This window comes from Mesoplodon mirus (genome assembly GCF_964341445.2).
Source record: "Mesoplodon mirus genome assembly, chromosome: 7".
Classification (NCBI taxonomy): domain Eukaryota; kingdom Metazoa; phylum Chordata; class Mammalia; order Artiodactyla; family Ziphiidae; genus Mesoplodon; species Mesoplodon mirus.
This window is the reverse complement of record NC_138983.1, coordinates 73,583,667-73,601,814: the sequence shown is the minus strand read 5'-3', so window position 1 is coordinate 73,601,814 and position 18,148 is coordinate 73,583,667. Positions and strand designations below refer to the sequence as shown.

General features: G+C 37.6%; 1 protein-coding gene across 3 annotated transcripts in view; it reads right to left on the bottom strand.

Moving 5' to 3' along the window:
- The window catches only part of NELL1 (neural EGFL like 1), a gene marked incomplete at both ends in the record, with an annotated part of 913,276 nt that overhangs the window by 39,869 nt on the left and 855,259 nt on the right, over positions 1-18,148 (bottom strand). For all 3 annotated transcript variants that reach the window (XM_082626303.1, XM_082626304.1, XM_082626305.1), the window contains one exon: positions 15,332-15,525. In XM_082626303.1, the coding sequence (XP_082482429.1) occupies positions 15,332-15,525 (194 nt within the window). The remainder of the gene's footprint in view (positions 1-15,331; positions 15,526-18,148) is intronic.

The window sequence follows — 18,148 nt, the reverse complement described above, 5'->3', positions numbered from 1 at the left end:
ACAATAGCCAAGACATGGAATCAATCCAAATGTCCATCAACAGAGGAATGGGTAAAGAAGATGTGGTACAAATATACAATGGAATATTTGCCACAAAAAGGAATAAAATAATGCCATTTACAGCAACATGGATGGACCTGGAGATTATCTCATACTAAGTGAAGGAAGTCAGAGAATGACAAATATCATATGATATCACTTATATGTAGAAACTAAAAATATTGATACAAATGAACTTATTTATGAAACAGAAACAGAGTAATAGACTGAGAAAACAAATTTATGGTTACCAAAGGGGTAACATGAGGGGGGAGGGATGAATTAGGAGGTTGGGATTAACACATACACACTACTATATATAAAATAATCAACTAGAACCTACTGTATAGCACAGGGAACTCTACTCAACACTCTGTAATAACCTATATGGGAAAAAAATTTGAAAAAGGATATATGTATATGTATAGCTAAATCACCTTACTGTACACCTGAAACTAACACATTGTAAATCAACTATACTCCAATATAAAATAAAAATTAAAAAAAGAAAAAATATAAGGTGATGTAGGAAGTAATGATGTAGAAGTTGCACCAAGTTATCCCAAATATCTAGCTAAGATAATTAATGAAGGTGTCTAAGCTAAACAACAGCTTTTCTACATAGACAAAACAGCTTTATATTGGAAGACTCTAGGACTTTTATAACTAGAGAGGAGAAGCCAATGCCTGGTTTCAAAGGACAGGTTGACTCTCTTGTTAGGGGCTAATGCAGCTGGTGACTTCAAGTTGAAGCTAATGCTCTTCTACCATTCCCAAAATCCTAGGGCTCTTAAGAATTATGCTAAATCTACTCTGCCTGTGATCTATAAATGGAACAACAAAGCCTGCATGAGAGTACATCTGTTTACAACATAGTTTACTAAATATTTTAAGCTCACTGTTGAGACCTTCTGCTCAAAAAAAAGAGATTCTTTTCAGAATGTTATTGCTCATTGGCAATGCACCTGGTCACCCAAGAGCTTTGATGGAGATGTATAATGAGATTAATGTTATTTTCATGCCTACTAATACAGCATCCATTCTGCAGCCCATGGATCAAGGAGTAATTTTGACTTTCAAGTCTCATTATTTAAGAAATACATTTTGTAAGGCTATAATGCCATAGACAGTGATTCCTACAATAGACCTGGGCAAAGGAAATTGAAAACATTCTGGAAAGGATTCACCATTGTAGATGCCATTAAGAACATTCATTCATGATCCATGGGAAGAGTTCAACATAACATTTTGAGTATGGAAGAAGTTGATTCCAATTCTCATGGATGACTATGAAGGTTTAAATACTTCTAGTAGAGAAAGTAACTGCAGATGTTGTGGAAATAGCAAGAGAACTAGAATTAGAAGGAGAGCCTGAAGATTTGACTAAATTGCTACAATCTCATGATAAAGCTTTAATGAATGAAGAGTTCCTTCTCATGGATGAGCAAAGAAAGTGGTTTCTCGAGATGGAATCTACTTCTGTTGAAAATGTTGTGAAGGTTTTTGAAATGATAACAAAGGACTGAAAATATTCCATAAACTTAGTTGATAAACCAGCAGCAGGATTTTAGATGGTCGACTCCAACTCTGAAAGAAATTCTGTGGGTAAAATGCTATTAAGCAGCATTGCATGCTACAGAGAAATTATAAAAGTCAATCAATGTGGCAAACTTCACCGTTGCCTTATTTTAAGAAACTGCCACAGCCACTCTAGCCTTCAGCAACAACACCCTGACCAGTCAGCAGCTATCAACATCAAGGCAAGACTCTCCATCAGCAAAAATATTATAACTCACTTAAGGTTCATATGATGGTTAGCATTTTTTAGCAATAAAATATTTGATATATACTTTTTTAGACTTAATGCTATTGCACATTTAATAGACTCCAGTACAGTGTAAACATGATTTTTATATTCAATGAGAAACACAAAAATTTGTGTGACTCACTTTATTTGCTTTATTGCTGTTGTCTGGAAGTGAACCTCCAGTATCTCTGAGGTATGCCCATAATTAGAAATGCAAATTGTTGTGCCCTGACCCAGACCTACTATATCAGAAAGTTTGAGGGGTAGAGTCAGTGAGGAAAGTCTCACAAGAGATTCTGCACAAGAAAAAGTTTGAAAACCTCTGATGGAGAAACAAAGTAACCAAGTCCACTGGGGAATTAGTATGGCATAACCCTCAAGCTCCTGCACTGAAAAGGTAGGGTTTGGAACTGCACAGGAATACGAAGTCAGGGGAATAAAAATGGGGCCTCTGTTCTTCAAAGGACCCCTAGAGTATTAAAGGCAGAAGTAAACCTGCCAATATGTTTATCTTTCAAAGAAAAGGAAACACAGGGGCAGAGACCAAGATGGCAGAGTAAGAGGATGCCAAACCCCCCATGAACACATCAAAAATACATCTACATGTGAAGCAGTTCTCAATGAAAACTAACTGGAGACTGGTAGAAATAATCTCTTACAACAAAGGTTGTAAGAAAGAGTCACACCGTGTCAGGTAGAAAGGGAAGAGAAGTTATAAGGTCAGTACCTGTTCCCATGGGAGGGTACTCAGAAGAGGCGGGGAATCCTCCCTGGGAGTGAGTAGTTAGAGCTATATATTGGGTGCCTCAGTCCTGGGGTCTGACAAGGGGAAGACAAAGCCCATGGGATGGCTGGACAGCCAGTGGAATTAACAGGAAGTCTGTAGGAAGTCTGGACTCCATTTGTGAGGAAGGTGCACATTCTTGGTTACTCCTGAAACAAGGTGAAAAGGGTGGATTGAAACTGCACTGGATTCTGGCTGTTTCCTGCAACCACCCCAGTACATGCCCCAGCCTGAGTTGGGTACACTCTGACCTCACTTGCTTCACAGTGCAGCTCCACACTGGGATAAAGGCTCAGTTTTGAGGGACATAACTGGGTATAGGCGGGAACAGGGAGGGAGCAGCTATTAGTGGTGCTTACCAAGTCAGTACTTTGGAAGTGGTCCCAGACACCAGTGCTGGGACAGCCTATCCCTAGACCCAGGCTGAGTGCTCACACCAGCCCCACCTGCTCTTTGGTGCAGCTCCACACTAGGATGAGGGCTAAAGCAACTGAAGAGAGAGCTTAGTTGTGAAGGAAAAAGGCAGCTCAGTCCCAGTGCAGGATGTGAGCTGAGTGGGGGCAGTCATTTCTGGCCCTTATGGAGGCAGCACATCAGAAGAGGTCCTGGACTCTGACTGGGTCCAGAGGTACCACAGCCCATGCCTAGACCCACAGAGGGCACCTGCTCCAGTCCTTCTTGATGCAGCATTGTTCTCCTCTGGAGTGAGGGTGCTGGTATTAGGAGGGGAAAGAGCATACACATAGAGGGAATGGAGCCAGCTCATACTCGAACCTCAGGGCTTCTGCTCCAGCAACTTGGGACTCGATCCCAGACCCAATCGGGTGGTGCTGACCACTGAGCAGAGGAGAAGCCCTAGATCACACTTGGTTCTGGTCCTAGAAACTTCATCTCCAGACCCATATCCTACCAATGTGTTAGTTTCCAGCACATTCTGGTGAAACACATGACTCATGCTCATGTCCGATCAAGCTCTCCCACTAAAGCCACTGGACACATGTAGACTGTATAGGGATGCTCTCACAGAAGGACATTCCTTCAAGACCCCAACAGGTAACTCTTTCACCTAATTTCATAGAGACAGAGAAAGTTAAGCAAAATGAGAAGACAAAGGAATTTGTTTAAACTGAAAGAATAAGAGGAAACCCCTTAAAAAATTAATAAAAGAGAGACAAATAATTTACCAGATAAAGAGTTCAAAGCATAAATAATAAGAATGCTAACTGAAGTAGGGAAAAAAGTAGATGAATACAGTGAGGATTTTAACAAGGAACTAGAAAATATAAAATGAGTCATTCAAAACCAAAGAATACAATAATTGAAATAAAAACCACACTATAAGGAATTAACATCAGACTAGGTGATACAGAAGAACTGACAGTGATCTAGAAGTAGAATAATGGAATTACCCAATCAGAACAGCAAATAGAAAACAAACATAAAAAATAGAACAGTTTAAAGGACCTCTGAGACAATATCACATGTTCCAACATTCACATTATAAGGGTCCCAGAAGGAGAAGAGAGAGAAACTGTATTTGTTTTGAAACTGTATTTGATGAAATCATGGCTGAAAACCTCCCAATCCTGAAGAAGGAAACAGATATTCAGGTATAGGAAGCACAGAGGGTTTCAAACAGATGAACCCAAACAGATTCACACTAAACATATAATAATTGAAATGGCAAAAGTTAAAAATAAAGGGGCAATTCTAAAGGCAGCAAGAGAAAAACAAACAGTCATATACAGGGGAACTACCATAAGGTTATCAGCTGATTTTTCTGTAGAAACATTGAATATACCATGTCACTCCCTTCCGGCCTACAAAGTGCTGAAGGGGAAAAACCTGGAACCTAGGATACTCTACCTAGCAAGAGTATCATTTAGAATAGAAGGAGAGATAAAGAACTTCTTAGACATGCAAAACTACAAAAGTTCATTGACACTAAACCAACCTTAGAAAAAATGATAAAGTGTCTTCTGTAAGTGGAAAAGAAAAGGCTATTATGAGAAGTAAGTTGATAGGAAAGGAAAAGTCCCAATAGTAAAGGCAAATTTACATAAAGGCTGAGGATCAACCACTAAAATAAACTAGTACAAAGATTAAAATACAATTAAAAAATTGTAAAATTAACCGTATAATAATCAATAAAGGGACAAACATAAAGATGTAAAATGTGATATCAAAAATACAAAATGTGGGGAATTAAAAATGTAGATCTTTTAGAATATGTTTGAATTTAAATGACAGTTTAAAACTAGTAAATATAGGTCAACATATATGAATCCTACGGTAACCACAAATCAAAAAGCTACCATCATTATATGAAACTAGAAAGGAACACACATATCACTATAAGAAAATCATCAAACTACAAGGAAAGAAACTAAAAGAAGGAAAAAATAGAGAATAACTACAAAATCAACCAAGAAACCATTAACAAAATGGCAATAGGTACATATCTATCAATAATCACTTTAAATGTCAATTGACTAAATGCTCCAATGAAGTACATAGGGTGGCTGTTTGGATAAAAAAACAAGACCCATTTCTGTTTACAGGAGACTCATTTCAGAGGTAGCAACACACACAGACTGAAATTCAGGGAATGAGAAAAGATATTTCATGCAAATGGAAATGACAAGAAAGCTAGGGTATCAATACTCAGATCAAATAGACTACAACAAATCTATAACAAAAGACAAAGGGAATTATATAATGATGAAGGGATCAATACAAGGAGAGTATAACATTCATTAATATATATGCATCTAATACAGGAGCACTAAATATATAAAGCAAATATTAACATACATAAAGTTAGAAATTGATAATGATACAATAATGAGTAGGGGACTTAACACCCCACTTACATCAATGGACAGGTCATCCAAACAAAAAAATCAATTAGGAATCAGTGGTCTTAAATAACATTAGACCACCTGGCCTCAATATTTATACATAGGACATCCCATCCAAAAACAGCAGAATACACACATTATATACAAGTGCTGTGGAACATTCTCCAGGATGGATCATATACTAGGCCAGAAACAAGCCTCAACAAATTTAAGATACTAGAAATCAATTGCCTGAAGAAAAATGGGCAAAGCGCAAACACGTGGAGACTAAACAACATACTACTAAAAAACCAATGAGTCAATGAAGAAATTAAAGAGGAAATCACAAAATACCTTGATATAAGTGAAAATGGAAACACAGCTCTCAAAAATCCATGAAATGCAACAAAAGCAGTCCTACAAGGGAAGTTTATAGCAATACAGGCTTACCTCAAGAAACAAGAAAAATCTCCAATAAACAACCTAACCTACCATCTAAAGGAATTAGAAAGAGAAGAACACACAAAACCCAAAGTCAGCAGAATGAAGGAAATGATAAAGATCAGAGAGGAAATGAATAAAATAGAGACCAAACAAAATAATAGAAAAGATCAATTAAACCAAGAGATTTTTTGAAATGATAAACAAAATTGATAAACCTTTAGTCAGACTCATAAGAAAAAAAGAGCGAGGACCCAAATTAACAGGATAAGAAATAAAAGAGGAGAAATAACAATTGATATCAGAGATACAAAAAAAAATAAGAATGCTATGAACAGTTATATGCCAACAAATTGGACAACCTAGAGAAATGGACAAATTTCTAGAAACACAACCTTCAAAGACTGAATCAGGAAGAAACAGACAATGTGAATAGACTTATTACTAGTAGTATAATTGAATTTATTAAAAACAAACAAACAACAACAACAAAAAACTCCCAGCAAAGAAAAGTCCAGGACTGGATGGCTTCACAGGGGGAATTCTACCAAACATATATAGAAGAACTAATACCTATCCTTTTCAAACTATTCCAAAAATTGAAGAGGAGGGAATACTTGCAAATTCATTCTATGAGGTCGGCATTACCCTGATACCAAAACCAGACAAAGACAGTACAAAAGAAGAAAATTACAAGCCAATATCTCTGATGAATATTGATGCAAAAATTCTCAGCAAAATGATGATACATCATGATCAAGTACGATTTATTCCAGGGATGCAAGGATGGTTCAATACTTGGAAAATCGATGTGATACACCTCATTAACAAAAGGAAGGATAAAAATCACATGATCATCTCAGTAGATGTAGAAAAGGCATTTAACAAAATTCAACATATATTCGTGATAAAAACTCTCATCAAAGTTGGTACACAGAAAACATATCTCAACACAATAAAAGCCATTTATGACAAACACACAACTAAAATCATACTTAATGGTGAAAAGCTGAGAGCCTTTCCTCTAAATTCAGGAACAAGACAAGGATGTCCATTCTCACCACTTCAATTTTACATAATACTGTAAGTCCTAGACACAGCAATTAGACAAGGAAAATAAATAAAAGACATCCAAATTGGAAGGGAAGAATTAAAACTGTCACTAGTTGCAGATGATAGGATACTATATATAGAAAACCCAAAAGTCTCCATCAAAACACAATCAGAACTAATAAATGAATTCAGCAAATTTGCAGGATACAAGATTGATATACAGAAATCTGTTTCTTTTCTATACACTAATAATGAACTATCAGAAAGACAAAATTTTAAAAATCCCATTTGAAATTGTATCAAACAGAATAAAGTACCGAGGAATAAATTTAACCAAGGAGGTGAAAGACATATACTCTGAAAACTATAAAATGTTGAAGGAAAGTGAAGAGGATAAAAAGAAATGGAATGATATTCTCTGTTCCTGCATTGGAAGAATTAATACAGTTAAAATATCCATTCTAGCCAAACAATACGGATTTAAGGCAATTCCTATCAAAATACCCATGATATTTTTCACAGAACTAGAACAAATACTCCTAAAATTTATATCTAACCACAAAAGCCTCTCAATTGCCAAAGCAATCTTTTGGGGAAAAAAAAAAATAAGAGCAAAGCTGGAGGTATCATACTCTCTAACTATACTAAAAATCCACAGTAATCAAAAGAGCATGGTACTGGCACAAAAACAGACACATAGATCAATTGAACAGAATAGACAGCCCAGAAATAAACCCATGTACTTAAGATCAATTAATCTATGGCAAAGGAGGCAAGAATATACAATGGGGAAAAGACAGCCTCTTTAAGAAGTTGTGCTGGGAAAACCGGAGAGCTACATGTCAAATAATGAAATTAAAACATTTCCTCACACCATATGCAAAAGCAAATTCAAAATGGATTAAATACCTCAATGTCTTTAATAATCATAGAACTCCCAGAAGAAAATATAGGCAAAATATTCTTTGACATAAATCATAGCAATATATTTTTTTTGGTTCTGTCTCCTCAGGCAAAGGAAACAAAAGCAAAAACGAAAAAAAAATGAAATGGGACCTTTTGCACAGCAAAGGAAAACATTGACAAAACAAAAAGATAACCTTGTAAATGGGAGAACAGGATAGAAAGCCCAGAAATAAACCCAAACACTTGTGGTCAATTAATCTATGACAAAAGAGGTAAGAACATACAAAGGAGAAAAGACAGCCTCTTCAATAAGTGGTGCTGGGAAAACTGGACAGCTACATGTAAAAGAATGAAATTAGAACATTCTCTAACACCATACACAAAAATAAACTCAAAATGGATCAAAGACCTAAATGTAAGGCCGGACACTATAAAACTCTCAGAGGAAAACATAGGAAGAACACTCTCTGACACAAATCACAGCAAGATCTTTTTGGATCCACCTCTTAGAGTAATGAAAATAAAAACAAAAATAAACAAGTGGGACCCAATTAAACTTAAAAGCTTCTGTACAGCAAAGGAAACCATAAACAATATGAAAAGACAACCCACAGAATGGGAGAAAATATTTGCAAACAAAACAACCAACAAAGGATTAATCTCCAAAATATACAAACAGCTCATGCAGCTCTATGTCAAAAAAACAAAAAACCCAATCAAAAACTGGGCAGAATATCTAAATAGACATTTCTCCAAAGAAGGCATACAGATGGCCAAAAAGCACATGAAAAGATGTTCAACATCACTAATTATCAGAAAAATGCAAATCAAAACTGCAATGAGGTATCACTCCACACACATCAGAATGGCCATCATCAAAAAGTCCACAAACAGTAAATGCTGGAGAGGGTGTGGAGGAAACGGGACCCTCTTGCACTGTTGGTGGGAATGTAAATTGGTACAACCACTGTGAAGAACAGTATGGAGGTTCCTTAAACAACTAAAAATAGAACTACCACATGACCCAGCAATCCCACTCCTGGGCATATATCTGGAGAAAACCATAATCTGAATAGATACCTGCACCCCCAGTGTTCATTGCAGCACTACTTACAATAGCCAAGATATAGAAGCAACCTAAGTGTCCATCGACAGAGGAATAGATAAAGAAGATGTGATACATATATACAATGGAATTTACTCAGCTCTAAAAAAAGAATGAAATAATGCCATTTGCAACAACATGGATGGACCTAGAGATGATCATACTGAGTGAAGTAAGTCAGACACTCATATATCACTCATATGTGGAATCTAATTTTAAAAAACGATACAAATGAACTTATGTACAAAACAGAAACAGTCTTACAGATACCAAAAACAAACTTACGGTTACCAAAGGGGAAACATAGTGGGTGGGATAAATCAGGAGCTTGGGATGAACATACACAGACTACTATAAATAAGATAACTAACCAACAAGGACATAATATAGCACAGGGAACTCAATATTCTGTGATAACCTATAAGAGAAAAGAATCTAAAAAGGAATGAATATATGTATATGTATAACTGAATCACTTTGCTGTACACCTGAAACTAACACAACATTGTAAATCAACTATACTCCAATAAAATTAAAAAACAAACAAAAAATCAAATCAGACCTAATTTAACTTAAAAGTTTTTGCACAGCAAAGGAAACCATTGACAAAACAAAAAGATAACCTAGTGAATGGGAGAAAATATCTGCAAATCTTATGACCAATAAGGGGTAATATGCAAAATACATAAACAGCTCATACAATTCAATTTATAAAAACAATTTAACAATGGCAGAAGACCTGAATAGACATATTTCCAAAGAAGATATACAGATGGCCAACAGGCACATGGAAAAGATATTCACCATCACTAATCATCAGAGAAATGCAAATCAAAACCACCATGAGATATCACCTCACACCTGTTCAAATGGTTATAATCAAAAAGTCTATAAATGACTCATGTTGGCAAGGATGTGAAAAAAGGCAACCCTAGAACACTGTTGGTGGGAATGTAATTGGTACAGCAACTATAGAACATTGTATAGAGGTTCCTCAAAAAACTAAAAATAGAACTACCATAGGATCCAGCAATTCCTTTCCTGGGTATATATCCAAAGAAAGTGAAAACACTAATTTGAAAAGACAGATGCACCCCAAGGTTCATAGCAGCATTATTTTTAGTAGCCAAGATATGGAAGCAACCTATGAGTTCATCAACAGATGAATGGATAAAGAAATGTGATATGTATATACAAGGGAATATTACCCCAGTCATACAAAAATAAAATGAAATTCTGCCATTTGCAACAGCATGGATGGAGCTAGAGGGTATTATGCTTAGTGAAATAGGTCAGACAGATGCTCTATGTTATCACTTTTATATGGAATCTAAAAAATAAAGCAAATGAGTATAACAAAACCAAAACAGACTCACAGATATAGACAACAAACTAGTAGTTACCAGCGAGGAGAGGGAAGGTGGGGGGGGGGTATAACATAGGGGCATGGGATTAAGAGATCCAAACTACTATGTATAAAATAAATAAGCAACAAGGATGTATTTTACAGCACAGGAAAATACAACCATTATTTTATAATAACTTTAAATGGCATATAATGTATAAAATATTGAATCACTATTGTATAACTAAAACTAATACAATACTTTAAATCAACTATACCAGTAAAATATAACAAGCGACATACAGTGTAACAACTCACATTTTTCCCTATGGATTCTCTACTACTAAATATTTCTAAGAACAAGAATTCCACACATACAGGAAAGTATTTGTTATTATTAACTGATAAATAAAAATGAACAAAAGTGGGGGAAAAAAGAAAGGGAAACACAACCTTAGGGCTTGCACAGCCAACTCCTGCCATCAAGAACACCCTAGACAGGAAGGTATTGATAATGGTGCTGGTTAAGTTCTGAGAGCAAAGCAAAACAAAGCAAAGAATTTTTATGAGTAGACTGCAGGATTCTAGAAGTCTAAGATCTACCCTGGCCCCAGGCACAGGCTGACTCATCCTTGTTCTTCACCCTCGGAGTGAGTGCCATGCTGAGAAGGGCAGGGCTATTTTACTGTCAGCTCCTTGCAGAGAGGGTTATTATCTCCTTACCTGAAGGAAAAGCATGAAGCCTTTAGTTTCCCTACTATGGCCACCTTCCTCAGTTTCTGGGCAAAGGCTTATATGAGGCCAGATCAAATGGCCGGTATTCCAGACAATTTAAAGGCAAAAAAATCTTCTACACTTTACCCAACTTCCTTGTCACAGCTCTTTGGCCCTGACTTTAATATGAATGGTGGGTGACTGCTTATAGTATCTATTTCTCTCCCTATCTCTGTAATTCCCAGAAAAACTCAAGGCCTGGTTTTGCTCAGGTCTTCAGTATTATATTTACTTTCAGGATGAATGCTTTTCTTTTTAGTTCACCTTTCTTTTTAATTAAACAAAAAAACCCAACAAAACAGAAAAACAAAAACAAACCCTCTGAATGAAGCACAGAAATGAAATCTGGCCTTTATAGCTTTTCTCTTTCTCCCACTGGATTTTCCAGCTACTAATGATAGTAGTAGTAGGTAAAGGTGTAGGTATATGAGTAATCGCAAATCCTGTCTCTTTACTTGAAACTGGCACCTCAATTCTTTTCACCCAGGAAAATGGGCAGCTAAGCTTCCAGCATGTCACTCTGAAGCTTTTTTTTGCCTAAATTATAAGAACACATGTAGCCACAGAGGTTGAGTGTCTGACATCAGCATTCATCAGGACCCATCATTCTACTCCTGTGTTAGCTCCCATGTGATCTTACCTCTCTTGCTCTTTCAGGTTCTCACCTTTACTTTCCTGAACCTTTACTTCAGCCTAAGTGGTATCTCTCCATTTAGCCTTGATCTCCCCAGTCTGTCCATCATGCTGTCAATCAGACCATGATTAGGCCACACCAATCCTAAATGAAAAAATCTCTCATGATCCTCAGCTGCTCACTTGCTCCTGATATTCTAATCTCATCATTCACTTCATATTTCCTTTAATATATATTGTTATGCTTCTGTTTCTTTGTTCTTGTTTTCCCTCTGTTTGGAATTCACCTTCCCCACACCTCCTCTTGGATAAATTTCTCATCCTTTAATGTTTCATTCAAAGTTCACCTACTCTGTGAAGTCATTCCCTATTCCTTTCTGCATCCTCCCAGAATAGAGCATACTTCCCCTTTGTATGTTCCCTCCACAAATAAATTGTTCCCTCAACAATAAATTGTTCATGACTCTACCGTGGCATGACAGGTGGTTAATTGTGTATCCATTTCCCCATTCATCTCCATGGTCTCCAATATAAATGTAACCACTCATACTAAAATGCTGCATTTCCTAGAAACTAATAAAGCTGAGACCACTCTGTCTTTCCATGTAGTACAGATAGAAAATAAAAATGTCTCCATAAGGCCCTGGACAAATTTATGAAAGGAAAAGCCACAGATGGGTATCTATGAAAAGAAATTGGGCTGTAACTAAGATTTAGGGATCAAGCCCAGCGAGAGAACCATTTTTCACTCTGGGTTTCTGTGATCTGGATAATGCTGGAGGAACGTGGGTTCCAAACAATTCAGCAATTATTCTGTGCCTAATCAACTAAGTAGTCTAAAGGTGCACAAAATCATTGCCACTGTCAAGAAAGCACATGGCATCTAAACAAAGCCCAAATCCATTTGCGCTAGCCTAGCTTTATCATTGAACTCCATTCAGCTGTGGACATGTTTCAAGGCCTCTTTTGTCCATTGGCATGAAACATTAGCTAAGCTGATGTACTGATTCTCAAGGGGGAAAGAACTTTGCTTCTTTCAACAGTATGCCTTGACCCTTTGTTGGCTTGTGTGATTCTGCTTGTGTGATTCTTTTTTATTTGAATTTGAAACATCAAGGGTATGATTAAAAAGCTAGCACTTTATATCTTAACCTTGATTTTACTTCTTAGCCTCTAAAATGATGCCCTTATAATAGTTCACTTTGATGCTTAAGTACTGGAAATATTTCTTATCAAATCAGAATAGAATACTTACAACTGAAAATAATGGAAACAAACAAAGAGGATCACAAATAAATTCATGTTTTGAGGATGATCTACAGAATTTGATTCAGGGTTTCAGTTCAGCTCCTAAAGCCAGACCTCCTCCCCGCCCACAACCTCTTGGAAGCTATGCTATTAATGAGTAATTATTTTTTTAAAAAGACTTATGTAGAGAACTCTGCCCAGTACTTTATTCATAAAGGAGTGCAGTGGCGGTGGAGGTGCATTATATTAACAAAATAAGAGGACAGGAATTGTTCCTTTCCTGTGGCAATGTCAGTCTAATTTCCAGAAGTCTTTGGAGGTACTTTAGGTGTCAAAGCAGAATAAGTCAACTTAGCCTGCTTGGATTATTAGCCCCACCAATTAATGAAGCTTTGGAAAATTTTTCATGATTGGTAAGTGCCCTGCTTTATCATGGGCTTAAATAAAACAACAACTGAAAAATAAATTTCGGTTTCATACTGGTCAAGACTCAACTAAAGTCCCTTGCCTGTTCCAGGTACTGGGGATCTAGAAAGCCTAAAAAGGATTTGGGGTCAGGTTGTGAGCCTCCTCAAAGGTTTAGAAAAACAATATTTTCTAGAAAAGAACTAGTAAAGGAATTCAGCTTCGTTTTGCTGGCTGAATGGAGACCTAATTGCCAACCTCTTCCACAAGCATTTCTCAACTATTCTAACCCACAACAAGCTTTTCCGTCTCTCAAAAACGTTTGCTCTGGGAATTCCCTGGCAGTCCAGTGGTTAGGACTCTGAGCTCTCACTGCAGAGGGCCCAGGTACCATTCCTGATCAAGGAACTAATCCCGCAAGCTGTGCGGCGTGGCCAAAAAACCCCAAAACTTTAGCTCTGAGTCAGTGCCACATGCTTAAATATTGTACTTAATAACTAGAAAACTTCTTGAGGGGATGTCCTACCCAGTCATTAACATAGTACTGAGTTGAGCATTGAGCTCAGCCAAGTTGGATTGACTGATTACTTAATTGGTTTTTATAAATGTCAACAGATGTCATCTGTAGAGGGTTACAGGACATGTAGCAAGATGAGAAAACTATAAAATTTGGGGCAAGCAAGTAGAATTCAAATCCCAGCTTACACATCTATATCTTGTGATATTAAGCATACATTACTTCCCCTAAAACTTAGAAACTCAGTTTCTTCATCTTTCAGAGTTGTGCTATATTAAGTGGGACGCTGTTGTTAAATTACAGGATGCTTGGCATATAGGAGGTACTTAACAACTGGGGGCAATGGACCTAAGTTTAAATGTGGGGAACTATATTTATGTATAAGGGGAAAAATGGGTGTTATGGGCTAATGATCTAAACACCTGGTAAAACAGCTTTCCTAAATAGGTGCCCCCAGGTCTGTTGCAGGTGTGACAGACTTGAAGGCAGGTGAAAGAATCGGGGGACTTCTCAAGGTTCATTTCTACTGTGTTTCCAGGGAACACTCTTGAGTTTATCAGGAGACCAGCTCTCTACAAGGTTACTAAGCAAGTAATTTCTCAGAGTTCCCATGCCCGTAAGCCAAATATTAAACAATCCCATCCCAATGGGACATAAAAATACAATGTAAGAGCTACAGGAAGTCAATATCAAACGAAAATGAATAGGCAAGATCAACAAAGGAAGAAATAAAGCACAAGGAAATCAAACACTTCAATAGGCCCATTTTGCAAAACATAAAGCAAAACTAGTCGATGACAGAATTTTGTTTTCAAAAGCATTAAACTCACTTCCAAACAACTTAATGTAAGGAATAGCCCAGCACTGAGAAAGACAAAGAAGACATCATTTGGCCAGATGGCCTCGTACTATCATTATTCTGTGTTCAGAATGTATCAGAAGCCCACCTGTCTCTGACCACTGCAAGCAAGTGTCTGAGCCTTGCTTTTCTGGATGATGTCACCAGAAGAGTGAGCGAGTTCGTGCAGGTGATCATTTCAGAGAAAGGGAAGTTTTACTCAGCAGGACTGTAGAAGTGAGGGTTGAGGGCTCATTAAAGCTCTCACCCAGCTGACCTTAAAGGCACCGCCAGCTCTCGGCGGGAGGACTAACATCGGCTTCTCTGCCTTGCTCCCCGCCCCCCCCACCCCCGTGTTCAGCAGTCTCTTTGCAACCCTACACCTCACTTTTCATTCCAAGCAGGTCTGCCTGCCACTCAGCGGCATCATTAGCTGTAGCTGGGATTAGAACAGAAGTCTTTTCAGGAATCACGGGAGACCCATGACTCAACCACCTGGGGAAAGACATGCGGAGGGAGAGCAGAGGGGGAGGGAGAGCAGAGGGGGAGGGAGAGAAAGAACAGTGACAATCTCCACCGCACCACATCAGCCTTACCTTGCAGGAACAGACAGTACACCTGTCTTCTTTCAGAGTCCACACCTGCCCATTGTGCTTCAGTCCTCCTTCATGGGGGCAGTCACCGGAGCAGGAGGGCCCAGAGGGACAGAGGCAGTCGAAGCCCCCTGCCAGGTTGATGCAGGCAGAATCATTCCAACAGGTATGAGTTCTTAAGGCACATTCATCAATGTCTGCAATGAAGAAAGCATGGAGCTTTAGACTCCAGTCAAGATGATCATTAGAAAATAATCATCACTTATAATAGCATTCGTTAACATTACTGAGTGTTTGCCTTGTGCCCAGTACTGTGCCAAGCTGTTCACGTGCATTATCTCATCTACTCTGCAAGGCAGCTAATGCAGCTGAGCCTCATATAAGTTAAATAACATGTTCACTGTCAGATAGCTAATAAGTGGCCAGTCTGGGACTCAAACCCACAGCTGTCAGACTCTAATTACTAAATTATCCAGGAGCAACTCTGAACTGCTTTTAGGATATTCTCAAGAACTATACCATCCAGAGGCCATAAATACTGCTAATTCGTTAACAGTATGGATACACCCATGGAGATCTGGGTCTATCAGAAAAGGTGTGAATAGATTAGCCACTGAGTAAGAACGAGTGGGCAATTAGGGCAAAACGAGTGAGCAATTAGGGCAACCCTGAGCCAATTAGGCTGCCCCCAGATCCTGGGGCCAAGGTTGAAAGAAAAGGAAATAATTCTTGGAGGATGCCTTGCCTAATCAAAAACTCACCACCCTAATGGCTAGCAATATTTTTGCTCACACAAGAAAACATCTCAGAGCTACAGTTAGGATATGGCATGAATGCTGATGAAAGACACCATATATTTTGCTGTTTTTCATTGACAGCCAAGTATGGAATGAAAACATAAATCCAGTAGCCCTCCCTGACATTCAGGGCTCTGGTGACCTTAACATCTCAAACATATAGCTGTCCAGCCCTGGTTTGAGTCCTTTCCCTGCAGACAACCTATTACTGCACAAAGCAGCCTATTCTATCTTTGAATGACTCTTTTAGAAATGTCTTCCTTTTGAATTATGGTTTTCTCAGGGTATATGCCCAGTAGTGGGATTGCTGGGTTGTATGGTAGTTCTGTTTTTAGTTTTTTAAGGAACCTCCACACCGTTCTCCATAGTGGCTGTATCAATTTACATAATTCAAAAGAGTCATGTACCACAATGTTCATTGCAGCTCTGTTTACAATAGCCAGGACATGGAAGCAACCTAAGTGTCCATTGACAGATGAATGGATAAAGAAGCTGTGGCACATATATACAATGGAATATGGAATATTACTCAGCCATAAAAAGAAATGAAATTGAGTTATTTCTGGTGAGGCGGATGGACCTAGAGTCTGTCATACAGAGTGAAGTAAGTCAGAAAGAGAAAAACAAATACCGTATGCTAACACATATATATGGAATCTAAAAAAAGAAAAAAAAAGGGTTCTGATGAACCTAGGGGCAGGACAGGAATAAAGACGCAGACGTAGAGAATGGACTTGAGGACATGGAGAGGGGGAAGGGTAAGCTGAGACGAAGTGAGAGAGTGGCATGGACATATATTCACTACCAAATGTAAAATAGACAGCTAGTGGGAAGCAGCCGCATAGCACAGGGAGATCAGCTCGGTGCTTTGTGACCACCTAGAGGGGTGGGATAGGGAGGGTGGGATGCAAGAGGGAGGAGTTATGGGGATATAAGTATATGTATAGCTGATTTACTTTGTTATAAAGCAGAAAGTAACACACCATTGTAAAGCAATTATACTCCAATAAAGATGTTAAAAAAAAAAAGAAATGTCTTCCTAACATTGAAATAAAATATATTATCTAGTAACTTCTATGTAGGTACTAGTTCTGAGGCCACTCAAGCAAAGTCTACTTGATTTTTCTTATGACAATTTTTAAGGTATTTAAAAACATTAGCCATTTGTCTATCATGTCATTTGTCTTCTCCACTGATTAATCTACTGCCAAGTCCTTCAAACATCTTTCAGGTGACAATGTTGAGTTCAACACATTTTTACCAAAAGTCTGCCATGCACCAGGGTTCTTTGCACACTGGTACTATAAATGTTGGTAACAACTTATAAGACACTGTCCTCATGAAGGTGATAAAGGAGGAACACAGCAGTATAGATACATAACTGTTGGTAGGCTACTGAATGGTAGGCTTGACTCCTATGGTAGGTGAGAATAGGAACAGTATAAATTAACTTACTCTTCATCCTAAAATCCATGTTAAATATGTATAAAATTGTAGGCATTTGTTTAAGAATTATGGAACTAAATTACAGAAAAAATAATTTAAGTGCCATTTCCCCCTGAAGTGCTCAAAGGCATAATATCAATTTTACTAATATATATATATATATATATATATATATATATATATATATATATATAATACTATATACATAGTTTCAAAGTTTTTCACAGTTCTTTTTCACAAGTCATGTCATATAATTGCAGGATAGGAATAGTTATTTTCAGTTTACAAAAGAAGAAACTAAGTTACAGAGATGGCTAAGTGGTCACACAGCTAGTATCTGTTAGAGCAAAGACTGTGTCCTGGGCCTTCTGAAAGGTGCACTGGAGTTCTTTCCACTATACTGTGCTAATTCAAGGTCTAAAGTCTTCTTTCAGCATACTAGAATATTCTGTGGTTTTATATACTTTCAACTAATTTGCCCTCTAGATATTGCAACTCATTTTCAAAGATAAAATATTACATGGATCCTCTTCAGCATTTTTAGCTGAAATTCTGAGAATGATATGATATGATTACT